The 13,683-nt window shown below is 38.9% G+C and overlaps 1 protein-coding gene across 13 annotated transcripts in view; it reads right to left on the bottom strand.

Annotated features, from left to right (window-relative positions):
- Positions 1-13,683, bottom strand: part of WDR27 (WD repeat domain 27) — a 101,562-nt gene that overhangs the window by 71,464 nt on the left and 16,415 nt on the right. For all 13 annotated transcript variants that reach the window (XR_007243693.1, XR_007243692.1, XR_007243697.1 and 10 more), the window contains 7 exons: positions 12,918-13,021; positions 12,339-12,406; positions 11,203-11,336; positions 6,438-6,514; positions 5,712-5,790; positions 741-815; positions 281-387 (listed from right to left, as the gene is read on the bottom strand). Coding sequence is in view for 8 of the 13 variants with exons in the window: in XM_048486960.1 (XP_048342917.1) it covers positions 281-387; positions 741-815; positions 5,712-5,790; positions 6,438-6,514; positions 11,203-11,336; positions 12,339-12,406; positions 12,918-13,021 (644 nt within the window). In the remaining 5 variants the exon portion in view is untranslated. The remainder of the gene's footprint in view (positions 1-280; positions 388-740; positions 816-5,711; positions 5,791-6,437; positions 6,515-11,202; positions 11,337-12,338; positions 12,407-12,917; positions 13,022-13,683) is intronic.

The following is a 13,683-nucleotide window of genomic DNA, read 5'->3' as shown; positions in this document are numbered from 1 at the left end:
CTGTGTTTATCAGTTGTCACTGTATGGAAAAGTTTCAGTTGGGTACCCATGTTGCTCTGCAGTAGAAGAGCAAGATTTGAGTACAGTGATACCTTGCAAACTAACATGATTTCCGGAGTGTAAGTTTTCAAGAGTCAGATAAAATAGCAACACTGTGTAATTGACTTTGAGTCTGAATGAGAAAGGTGAACCATAAGTACAGTAAAATAAATAAGTCAATTAACAGTGAAAGTTGTTAGCATCTAAATAGTAATGCGTAGATAAATGTGTTCTACAATACCTGAGTACTGAATACAGCATATAGAAGTTGGTTTATCAGCTACAGTAATACACCTCTCAGATTTGGTTGGAGGAGGATGTCCCAATGGGTAGTCTTCCTTTTTTCTTCTTCAAGAATAAAGAAATAGTATGGAAAATGTGACAGGAAAAAGAACGATAGTATCTGCTAAAACTGATATTAGAAATATAAGGAAAGTAAATAGTTTCCCTGCAAGTTGACATGCAGTTGAGTTATTTAGATTATTTTTTCCTAAAGCATAATTGCTGAAAGGTGTGTTGACCCTGTATTTTCAAGTGGTCAGTACAAACAGTATCCAACAAAATGTCCAAGGGCTCACATAATAAAAATCATAAAACATTCACAAATTCTTCCCCCCCAAATTTGTAGGATAATACTAAGATTGTTCATCTGTCTTAAATACCCTTGGTTGTTTTTTTTTCAAAGACTTTGTCTTACTTACTGTTTGCAATTTCTTTTGCATTTCGATGCCAAACTCCTTTGCTTAGCAGTAGTCCTTGGAGAAAACATGTTCATTCTGAGGGCAAAACAAGAGCGCTACTATAGATGACAGACATTACAAAGAAGTGGTCCGTTAACTAAAAACCAGTAGATTTGATTCATACACATCAACCCTATTTAAGAGATGTTAAAATGATGTAATATTTCAAAGGCTCTCAAGCCATTAAGGGTCTGATAATTTCCTTTCTTTGTCTATATGCCACGAGTGTCACACAACCCTGAGTACTTGCCTCAAAAGCCGCATGTTTTTAAATAAAAAGAAGAAATTATACAATAAATGTTTTAATGCTATAAACCTGACTCAGTACAAAAACATCACAAAATCTAAATGATACAGACAAGCAAGCTATTAACAGAAATATAGCCAGTGTTACATGTGCCAGAGTGATTCTGCAGGAACCCGGAACACATGCAGAATATCACAGTGGGAACAGAATTCATTTCTCAAAGAATTTCAGCTTTAATCAAGAAAAAAACAACAGCCTAGCTTTCATTGCTGTAAAGATACACTTATAATTGCACAGGGCAGCGTTTCCCAAATGGTGGGTCATGACCTGACACTGGATCATAAAAGCAAAATGCTGGGTCACCTAATGTTTGGGGCTGGGGCCGACCACCCCACCCTTGTCCTTGCTTGGAGGGCACCACCCATCTCGAATCAGACCAGCTAGGATGATACAGCAGCTTTGGGACTCCTCCATGGCCAGCCGACCACCCAGAAAGGGGTTGGGAATGGAGCCGCAGCTCACAGCAGACGCTGGTGCTGCAAGGGAGGTGAGAGCAGAAGCCTCCCTGATGCTGCCGTGTGCAGATGAGCCTGGTGCATGGCTGGGCTCACCCCTGACAAGCCAGCATGGGCAGATGTGTGGCGGGGGCATGACCTTGTTAAAACCGCCCATGCCTGCCCCAGGACCAGGGGCAAAGCTGGTGATTGGGGGTGGGTCCAGATAGGAGTACGAACACCGGGGAAAAGGGATAAAAGGGAAAATGAGGGAAAGCACAGGGTGGGTGAAGAAGGAGGTGGAGAGGTGGTCAGAGTGAATGACGAGCAGCATGGTAAGGAAGGAGCAAAGTGAAGGAGCCAGAGGGGAGGAACAACTGGAGCACAGGGAGAGAATATGCAGGGGTAGCGGCTTAACTCCAGAAGAAGGGCGAGGAGGACCAACAAGCAGGGCCAGTCAGGACCCCTTCAGGCAAGCTGTGGGTTAAATGCTTACAACCCTCAGGATGCACCCCAGAGACTGGGACAAGGATGGGTGCACCACCACCTGGGTAAGGAACGGTGGAACGGGCTTGACCTCTACCACCAAGGTCCAAGGGGAAGGGTGTCATACCTGAAAAAATTCAAAAACCTAGCTTAGCCAATAGCGTGGCTGCACAATGGTAGGAAAGATACGTGACTGCACCACCAGCCAAATCATCTGACAGTATAATTTTATTTTACTCACCTGGCCTGTACTCTGCTTGTTCAGTTTGAGTTAAGTATCGAGAGAGAGCATATTATTTTCGTATTTACTGATTAAGTGTAATTTGACGATGGATAAATGGGTAATAAAACAACAAACAAAAAATAAGCTGCTTATAAATACTTTGATTAGCATCCAGAAACACTTTCTGAGAGTGGCACTAACAGACAGTCGAATGATGTGCAACCGGGCATGAGTTCTGAGAGTGGCACTAACTACTCCTACAAAAAAAGAAGAGGATGTCTTGGACCCAACAGTATTCTGAGGATTACGTACAATTTGGTTTCATGAAGAGTGCTGATGAAAAACCATTATGTGTTATTTGTTATGCGGCACTTTAAACGAGTCCATGAAACCTTCAAAGTTGAAGCAGCACTTGGAATTGAAACATCCGAACTACAGTAATAAGCCAAAAATATTTCTTTATAAATAAAAAGAGAAAATTAATAGCTACTAACAAGACTATGCCTTTGAATTTTTCACAGGGCACTCATTCTGAAAATCCTGTAATAGCTTCTTATGAAATATCACAATTAATTGCTGAAACTGGTTACCCTCACACAGCTGCCGAGAAATTAATAGTTCCAGCAATGAAAATTTTAGCATCTTGAATATGTAATTAAAAAACAGGAGAACCAAGCAAATATGCTGACGCTATCAAATAACACAGTGAAGCGTAGAATCGTGGAGATGGCAGATAAATTGAAAAAACTGCCGTGGATCACTTAAAAGAGTGCAGTTTTTTCCCCTGCAAATCAATGCAAGTACAGACTTATAGGACAATGTCAATCTAATGTGTTTTGCGAGATACAATTTTGACAATACAATTCACAAAGAATTTCTCTTTTGTAAACCTCTGACAACAAGAACAGCTGAAGAAATTTTTAATTTGATTGAAAATTACAACAATCAAAATGGCATTGAGAGGAAGAAATGTGTAGGGCTGAATAGCAATGGAGCTCACGGAATGGCAGGAATACGTGCTGGACTTTTTCCGAAGATCAAAGCAGCAGCACCAGACTGTGTATGGTTGCACTGTAGAATTAACAGAGAAGCATTGGCCATCAAAAAATGCCACTGCTTTTAACTGCAACTATACAAGGGTGTGTAAAATTTATAAACTTTATAAAATCTTGTCCGTTGAATTCAAAAATATTGCAAAGAAATGGGGAGTGAACATGAAGATCTTCTTTTACGCTGCTAGATGTGATGGTTATCAAGAGGGAATGTTTTAAGAAGACTTATTGAAATCAAGGAAGACGTTTTAATGTGCTTAGACCAATGTCTCTCAACAGCTAGGGATGTAATATTTTAATTCAAAGACAAATTTCATTATGTCAATTAGATAATCAAGGTTTCCTACCTTTGTGACATTTTTGATTTTTTGAATAATTTAAACCTGACATTACAAGGTAGCAATATGACTGTGTTTAAAGTGCAAGAGAAGGTGGAAGCTGCAATTTAAAAATTCAATTTGTGGTCCATTGTGTCGAAGCCGAGAATTACAAAGCTTTTACAAACCTAATAGAATTACAAAAAGAGTAGAATATGAGTTCCAGCCCGGATGATATTTCAGCTACTATCAAAGAACATCTGCTAGGACTGCAGCCAAGTCTGAAGGAATATTTTCCCGCCATTCCACAGCAACAAAGCATGGATAAGGGACTCTTTTACAGTTAACATAGAATCTGAGGCAGAATTGCCCAATTTAGATATTGAATCTATAAGTGAACTGTCGTGTGATACAGCACTCAAAGATATCTTCAACAGAATACCACTAATATATTTTTGGCTGTCGTCATTAGGAGTACCCAGTTTTAGAACAAAAAGTGATAAAATTTCTAATGCCTTTCGTCACGACTATAAGTGTGAAACAGACTTTTCATAACTGGTTTTCCAAAAAAAATATAGAAATCGCTTGGAAATCAAACCAGATTTAAGAATAAAATTATCATATTTTTCTCCAAACCTGAAGTTTCTAGTTAATAAAAAACAGCATTACACTTCTCATTAATAAATTATTTGATTTTGTAATAAATTATTAAGTTTGATTTCTTTACATTTTTGTAAGAGTAAATTTTTCTTTATAATATTAATAATAATAAATGAAAACTTTACGGACATTCAAATTTATTTTACTAATAGGCTATAAAAATTTCAGTGGGTCAAGAAGAAGAGGTATTAAAGTAACCGGGCCATGGAAAAAAAAGTTTGGGAAACACTGGCATAGGGAATCATACAAAAAAATCTCAGAAGCAAGAAAATAAATTCAATATGATTTGTAACTGTTGAGATTAGGGATACAGTGCCATGCAAAGCATGATTTTGACTAATTAAAGAGGAACAATTTATGCAAAGCAAAGAATATTATAGATTAAATTATACAGACATGTTCAGTTTGCATAATTTATATAGTAGAAAATTCAATATTTTCAGCATAGAATGTGGATCACCTGTGCTCAGAAGTATAAATTAGCTAGTATATACTGTATATACTCGTATGTAAGTCGACCCGCATATAAGTCGAGGCACCTAATTCTACCATAAAAAACTGGGAAAACTTATTGACTTGCGTATAAGTCGAGGGTGGGAAATGCAGCAGCTACTGGTAAATTTCAAAAATAAAAATAGATACCAATAAAACTACATTGAGGCATCAGTAAGTTAAATGTTTTTGAATATTTATTTCAAAGAAAAACAGTAAACTAGCTCTGTAAGCCCTGATTCTCCTTTTAAATCCAAGGGGGGGGGGGGAGTGATTTAAAGGGAGAATCTGCGGAAAATTTGAGGGTGCCTGTGAGGGAAGGAATGTTTATGTTAGCAGTACCAACATTTCCTCGAAAGTATCTTTTAGGGAGACCCTCCCTCGATGATACCACCGGAGGTTTTGGTGGAAGTTTCTTGGTTCCTAAAGAGGTCCAAAAGTTATGTGGACCCTCAAACAAAAGGGTAGCCCCATCTACTATTAGCTTCCATTGGAAACAATGGGGGATGGGGCACCCCCCTTGGGGGGTCTATAACTTTGGACCCCCTGAACCAAATTTCACCAAACCTGGCTGGTATCATCAGGAGTGTCACCTGATGATACCCTGAAATGTTGGTGCTGCTAGCCTAAAAATTGTGCCCCCTGGCAGCCGACAAAGTAAAAATCCTAAAATATTTTTTAAAATACACCTTACTCACATAGAAGTCGAGGGGGGCTTTTTCAGCACAAAAAATGTGCTGAAAAATTCGACTTATATGCGAGTATATACGGTAGTCCATGAAAATAACAACTTAATATTTTGATACACAGCAAGTTATTACAGGATGTGTGCCAGTTTCACAAACATTTTTCTTCACCATCACAGTCTATTTTATGCATTAGTTTTCGGACAACTTTACAGCAATCATCCATACATCAACTATGCACTAATAAACACACTTTCACAATTATTTGTACTTACTGTGGTGTTGATGTGTAGCCTGATGACTTAATTTTGCAGTGGAAAACCAGTGGCTTATCTTTTATTGTGCACTTTTTATCTGTTATTTTTAAAGTCAGCAGTTACAATAAAAAGGAACACTACTTAATAACAGTAAATAAATGTTTTTAACAGTCATGTTGTCATAGATGTGTGTTTTGGATTCCTATACATTCATGTTAGTTGTTTCTGTTTTTTAAATTATTTAATGCATTCTTTTATCATTAAAATATGTATTCTTTAAAGACTGGCAATGCCTTTTAACCATATTTTAAGTGGATACACTTTTTTAGAAATACATTTCTATACACTTTACACTGTCATAGGCAAGAAAAACATGATCTGCAGTAAACATCAAACATAGAAGTCCTAAATTTCATGAGTTGGATGATGTAAACATGGAATTACAGTTCCCACAAATATATCTTCACAGAGCCAGAACTTTTGTCTCCATGGAAAAGAGAGGGACAGCGCCTTGTAAACTGCAGGATTCTATGTGCCTGCCTGAATCCTCACACCCATAAGGGACAGTTGGATCAAGACATGCATGAGTCTTGCATGAGGAGCAAATTAAAAATCCAAACAACTGAAACATGGAGTACCTTTCCCTTACAGTGACAAAAGAGGCACTCAGTGACATCTCAAATTAAAAAATACCAGCATATAAAATCCCTGAAAAATTTATTATATGAAGTAGAAATGGCTTACTGAACTTATCTTTTCTGTTAACATCTTCATTTCTTTCTTTCTTCAGGCACAAGGGAGAGGTTGGGAGAAGAGAGCAACTAAATCAGGTAACCAACACACAAAATTATGTATATTAGTGAAAAATTCTCATTGTAGTTCATCAGCCATTTATTAAAGAGCAAAACCAGAGACTTCAACAGTATTTTCTCTCAGCCAGTGATTTCAGGACTGAGGACTATGTTAGATCTCTAGTCTCATATGCATTCAAATAACACCACCTCCCTTTACATACATTTCAAATACAAAAATAAAAAACCAATATACGCATTTTCAAATATATATATATTCATAAATATATTTTCAAATATATATATTTGAGATTATATTTAGAGACTTTGGGGGTTCCATTCAGCTGATATAGCTGTGGAACATGGAAAATAGGCCTAAAATTGTATTTGATATTAAAGAATAAGGTATTAACATAACCAAAGATTCAGGAGGGTTTTCTCTATAGGTCAACTGGTCATGCAGGCAAGCAAAAGATTATATCACTAAGAAATATCTTGTCACTAAGGGCTAAGATGTGTTACCCAGCTTAACAGTATAAGAACTTATTTTAATATAGTAATGGGGAATTACTCGGCTTGGCAATGCAAGAGGTAGGCTGGGAGGGGATCATTTTAGACACCTATACCAGAAACGGCTTGAAACATATATGCAAAGAATTCACAAAAGACCAAATTGCAGTTTAAATATTTTTATATAAATTTTGGTTGCAAACAATCACACAGTAAGACATGGAGAAGCATACACACAGTTCCTAAGTGATATAAGCAGGGAGGAAAAGGATAGGTTTGGATGATAGAGTAGGAGGGGGAGCAAGGGACTTAAACATTACCTAAATTCAGCTGAAGAAGTCTGGAAGAAGGCAGGGATTCCTATGCCAGCATGGAGAGTGTGGGCCAGCAGCAGCTGGAGCCAGCAGCAGATGAAGCCAGCCTGGAGGGCTTGAGGCAGCATTGAGAGCCAGCATTGAGAACTTGAGCCAGCATTAAGAACCAACTTCTAATAAGGAGCTGGAGCAGGCCAGCAAACTTGCTAGGAGCTGGCTAGCTAGCCAGCTAGTGCTAGAGTAAAAAGCCAGCCTCAGCAGCATTAAGAACGTGGAACTTGGGGTGCACTGTATTTTTATACACCTGTGAGCAGCTTGGGGTGGGAGCTAGTAAGTGGAGCAGCACTGGTGTAGGAGGTTAAGAGCTCATGTATCTAATCTGGAGGAACCGGGTTTGATTCCCAGCTCTGCCGCCTGAGCTGTGGAAACTTATCTGGGGAATTCAGATTAGCCTGTACACTCCCACAAACGCCAGCTGGGTGACCTTGGGCTAGTCACAGCTTCTCAGAGCTCTCTCAGCCCCACCTACTTCACAGGGTGTTTGTTGTGAGGGGGCAAGGGCAAGGAGATTGTAAGCCCCTTTGAGTCTCCTGCAGGAGAGAAAGGGGGGATATAAATCCAAACTCTTCTTCAAACTCTTCTAAGTTTCCATTCCTGTATTTTAAAGTAAGTTTCTATTCCTGGATTTTCTGGGTTTCCATGCTGGGATTTGCTGGACTGAGCTAATCAATGGCTCATCTATTGTCTTCTAAATGCCGGGACAGTAGAGCCAATTGTTCTGTGATTACACCAGAAGCTCTGAAAGGCTTTATGTAAAGTAACTCCTTGGAGTTCCTGCTCCAGTATTCAATTTGTCTGGGGCTTTGATAGGATCAGGAAGGGATTGATTGTTAGGGAGATCGTATCTAGAGGTAGAGGAAATGCAGGGAAAGAGCAATTGTTTGAGGAAATGGTTTCTCAAAAGCATATCAGATATAACGTCTAGTACCAGGGAGTTCTCTGGGATCCATTGTATCACAACAGCTTAGCAGGGTGTGGTAATCAAGATGTGCCCTTGGTCAATGAGGCTTCCAGATTCTATTGCCTAGAGTAACTCATGCATTGATTTAGTTTTGCAAACAGACCTTTTGCCTTTGGCCTGTTTTTAGATGGACAATCTGCTACCTACACATACAAACATAGAAACTGGCATTTTGTAGCACACAGTGCAAGGAGTAATATGAAAATCCAATATTTCATAAGGCAGGAGATGAAGGCCAGGGTTACAGTCATGACAAAAGACATACCTTATAGACCTGTTAGGCATAACTAGCTATATAAGATGGCCTACGTGAAATACAGGAATGAAGAGATCAAAGGTTAGAATAGAGAGGAATCTGATGAGATAATTGAAAATGTGTTTTTCTATATATGAACACTGAAATGATAATGAGGTATTATTATTATTATTATTATTTATTAAATTTGATAAACCGCCCACCCCCGAAGGGCTCTGGGCGGTGTACAACAAAATCACAACTAAAACAATGTGCACAATAAATAAGTGATAAATAGTTAAAATACATAACTCAGAATAAGCAGCATTCTAAAACCCAGAAAACAATATTAATAATACTAATGATAGCTCCCAGTCCCAAGGCCAGGAGGGGACAGACAATACCGAAAGATGTCACATCGGTAGTGGCAATGATGGTACAGCATGCAACACAGGGACATCCAATCTATATAACTTGTATTCTACTAGAATCACATATTATATTTGTCAAAATCATTTTTAAACTTTTAAAGTGAATAAGTTGTATGTGAAATCCTTACACCTTAAAGATGTACCGTATATACTCGTGTATAAGTCAACCCGCATATAAGTCGAGGCACCTAATTTTACCACAAAAAACTGGGAAAACTTATTGACTCGCGTATAAGTCGAGGGTGGGAAATGCAGCAGCTGCTGGTAAATTTCAAAAATAAAAATAGATGCCAATAAAATTACATCAATTGAGGCATCAGTAGGTTAAATGTTTTTGAATGTTTATTTCAAAGAAAAACAGTAAACTGGCTCTGTAAGTGGAATAGAGGGTCAACAAGAACAATATGGTAACAACAATAACTTTAAAAGTACAAAAACCTTAGCTCAACCAGCAACCAAGCTAAAACACAGGAGTTAAAATCCTTCAAAACTGGATTCCTCATCATCATCTGTATGTCCAAATGTAACCCAACTTAGATTTTAAGAGGGATATGATCAGAAATGGAAAATCTACTATTAGCTTCCATTGTAAACAATGGGGGATGGGGCATCCCCTTTGGGGGTCAATAACTTTGGATCCCCTGACCCAAACTTCACCAAACCTGGCTGGTATTATAAAGAGACTCTCCTGATGACACCAGCCAGGTTTGGTGAAGTTTGGTTCAGAGGGTCCAAAGTTATGGACCTCAAAAGGGTAGCCCCATCTACTAATAGCTGCCATTGAAAACAATGGGGAATGGGGGCACCTCCTTTGGGGGTCCATAATTTTGGACCCCCTAAACCAAACTTTACCAAACTTGGCTGGTATCATCAGGAGAGTCTTCTGAGGGTACCCTGAAATTTTGGTGCCGCTAGCATAAAAGCTGCGGCACCAAAGTAAAACACAAAAAATTTTTAATGACCCGCATATAAGTCGAGGGGAGCTTTTTCAGCATTAAAAATGTGCTGAAAAATTCGACTTATACATGAGTATAGACGGTATTTCTCTATGGGAAAACCCACCCTTAGGAATGTTGAGAACTGGTTATCTGGATTGAAAACCAAAAAGACAGAATTCAGTTTATTGCTGCCCCTTGCATATGGGCAGAGAGAAGGGAAATTTCAGCTTGTGTGTAAAGAAGGATCAGACAAGCAAATTTGATTTTAATGCTAAAGAAGAAACAATATGCGGGAGAAATATGATTATATGGGTTATATATGCTGATTATGAATTATGATGTATGTATTCTTTGTATGGATAAAATATGAAGGTCTTTGGTGAGACGGTCCCGTCTGGCATGGACGGTCCCAAAACCGGCTGGGATGACGGCACCGCGGAGCGCCGTCGCCCGGCCGACCCGTCTTGTCCCTGGCCCTCCGGCACGTCGCCGAGGCCTGGAGACACGCCCCCCTGGCCCTGCGCGTCTGCTTGAGCATTGCAGGGCAGGGGGGCGTGTCCCCAGGCCTCGGTGACGCGCTGGAGGGTCGGGGACCAGGTAAGTGAAGGTTGGGAGTGGGAGGGCACCTTGGAGCCGCTTCAAGGCAGCATTTCCCAACAACCTCGCTTCCCGAGGTTGGGAAATGCTGGCTCCGTACCGAGCGAGGTTGGGAAATGCTGGCTCCGCACCGGTCGGGCGACGCGAGGGAAGCAGCTGCACAGCAGCTGCGCCCCTTGTGCGAATGGCTCCCTGGGGACGGTGTTTTTGCCGTCCCCAGGGCGCCATCAAACGCCATCAAACGCCCGTGCGGAAAGGGCCTTATAGAGAGCACCCTGTGTTCTGCACAGTAAAAACAATTTGAGCCCTTCGGGGATGAGGCGGCCTATAAATTTAATAAATAAATAAATAAATCTTTTTGTTTAAAGCCTGATTCTTGGGTATTATTTCCTTACCAGTCTTTCTAAACATAACTGCGCAGGGTCTCGCCTGACATAGCCAGGTGGAATATCAAGGATTCTTACCTCAAACCTACACTCTCTCCAAATTAATGAGAATTTGGAAGAATTTGGCAGAAAATGTGAGTTACAGTTTAGCATATGTCATGTTTTAGATTTATTCATGCTTTAGCACTTTGAATCAGGTTTTAAATTGAAGTCAAGGTGTTAACAGACAGAAATTCAAGTAAAGCAAAACAGACTCAATTTTAATTTAAGTCAAATGATTCTGTACCTGGCAACAACTGAAAGATCTTTCTCCCTGCCAGTTATAAGAAGTTTGCTCTGCTGAGACTTCAACAGGGCAGCAACATTAAGCTCTAACAAGGCAATTCGATTCTCAAACATTGAAGTCAGCAAACAGAAAACCTGTAGAGAGATGTTCACAAAACGTTTTATACAAAATTGTCCTATTATACTAAATGCATATAAACAAAGGTTAAAACTGAGAGTTCTATGCCACACATGCATTTTTTCAGACTAGTTCCTATCTCTCTAACAGTTTGTCAAGTTGACTTAAAAATAAATCTGCATCTGAAAATTTGCAAAATGCTAGTTCTCACTTGGTCACATTTAGCAAGCAAGGGTGAGTAACTAAGGTCCCTTCCATACATGCAGAATAATGCCCTTTCAATCCACTTTCAATGCACTTTGCAGCTTTGCAGAATAGCAAAATCCACTTGCAAACAATTGTGAAGCTGCTGCAAGACAGTACCCCTCTGTTGCAGGAGCCAGAGTTGGTGTGGATCTATTCCCTCTGTTGGACATCTCTCTGGGGAGAGACACCTTGGCATTAAAAGCAGAGTGCACTGATTCATAAGCATAATGAAGCTTTTGCAAGCATGCATGTGTGTTCGTAGGCTCAAAAAGGAGATGGAGTCATTCTTTGTTTCTAAACTCATAAGAGTATTTATTAGTGAACTCCATTAAGGATAGAAAAGTGGAGAGACAGGTCCTCCATTCTAATCTATCTAGCTGATTGGGATGGATGCAGTCAGCGTCCCATCTGAATGCATGGTGCAGTGTGGAGAGCAAGGGAGAGAAGACAATGTGAGAGAGGATGAAACAGGAAGGAAGTCCCTGAGAATAGCAATCTACACATCAAAGGGATAGTGTCAGTATGATAGAGAAAAGGTGTCAATGCCTATGACCCTCTCTAGCTATATGACTTAATGGTAAAAACCCCTCTGGGTTTGAGGCAGGAAACAGCGTCCAGTTCTTGACTTCCAACATCCTCATGGCCTCTGGGGAGAAAACATCCCCTAAGAACATGTATAGCATAGAGTGACAAGATTATTTTATGAGGGAAAGATTCAAACAGCTAAAAGTGTGCTATGTGTTTTATTTTTAATGTTTCAATCCTGTACTCACCTTACCATTAATTGCCTTCCTCATTAAAGCACATGATCCAGCAAATTGAATACTGAGGGCACTGTAATCTTTACAGACACACACAAAAAATATAATAATAAAGACAATTTTCTAAAATAGAAAACCATCAAATTAAATACTAGCTCTAAATGGCTCCTTACATGAGTTTTTAATCAATAGAATTTCATTCAGCAAAATTACATTCAGTTTTTAAACTAATGACAGAAATGTATCCCTAAGTTCTAGTGAAATAGTCACAAGTAAAATAGATAAAATCTATACATTTTAATTAAATTTCACATATGTTAATTCAGTAGAATTATTGACAGGCCAGATTGCTGGATCTGTCTATTATTTTATTGAAACTGTATTGAAATGATATTGTTTTTTAAGCTGGAAGCTGCCTTGAGCCCATAAGGGAAAGGGGCACTACAAATAAAATAATAATAGTAATAATAATAGTGAAACAAGAACAAGGAAGTTACCAATGGATTAAAAGAAATTTTAAACAGAAGTCCTGGCTTTACATATAGCAGCTGTTCATCACATCAAATTATTATAAATATTATGCATTCATACCTCTATAATGTAAAATAGCTTCCACCTCAAAATTTGCCAGATTAATTATGAATAAACCAGTGGAAGTTCCTATCCACAAGAATCGAGCATTTACTGAAGAACAACTAGATTAAAACAGGGAGAAAGAGGATATTTTTATTTTAAAGCCTTAAGCATCATAGATAGAACAAAGCATGTTTGAATTCTGTAGTGTTAATCTGAGAAACCCTACCAAACAGACTAGAAATTGTATATACACAAACTGGTGTCCTTCCTTACAGGTAGAATTCATCACTACTGTCTAACAAAGAAAAAGCTAATTTTTAAAAGAAAGGTGGTGAGGCAATGGTGATGCAAAGAGAATTCAAGGGGAAGACGCAGAGTGTTTACAGAGAGTTATTTACCTTCACAAGTTATTTATCTTGCCACCAAATGGTATTTTTTCCTTTTAATTCCACACTTTAAAAAAAAAACACCTCCACTTGTTTCCAGAAACGTTTTTCCTTAATTTTTCCTCTGTTGTTTTCTTGGGAGCTTTTACTGTGATGATTTTTTCTATCCATTTCCAACTCAGCTTCCCTTTGTGTTTTGTGTGTTGTGTTGAAATGGTCTTCCCTAGACAATGTGATCATGTTGAAATGTCTCCGTTCTACCGAATCTTTATCCACCTCCCATATAGTCATCCAACATCCCCTTCAGCCATTTTCTCCTCCCCCTCTTCTATTTTCAAAAGGATTTTTTTCTTTTTGTCATATCAAACTACTAATGTAACATTGAGGCAGAAATA

This window comes from Sphaerodactylus townsendi, linkage group LG01, assembly GCF_021028975.2.
Source record: "Sphaerodactylus townsendi isolate TG3544 linkage group LG01, MPM_Stown_v2.3, whole genome shotgun sequence".
NCBI lineage: Eukaryota > Metazoa > Chordata > Lepidosauria > Squamata > Sphaerodactylidae > Sphaerodactylus > Sphaerodactylus townsendi.
Note: the sequence above shows the minus strand (reverse complement) of the source record. Positions and strands in the feature narration are given on the sequence as shown.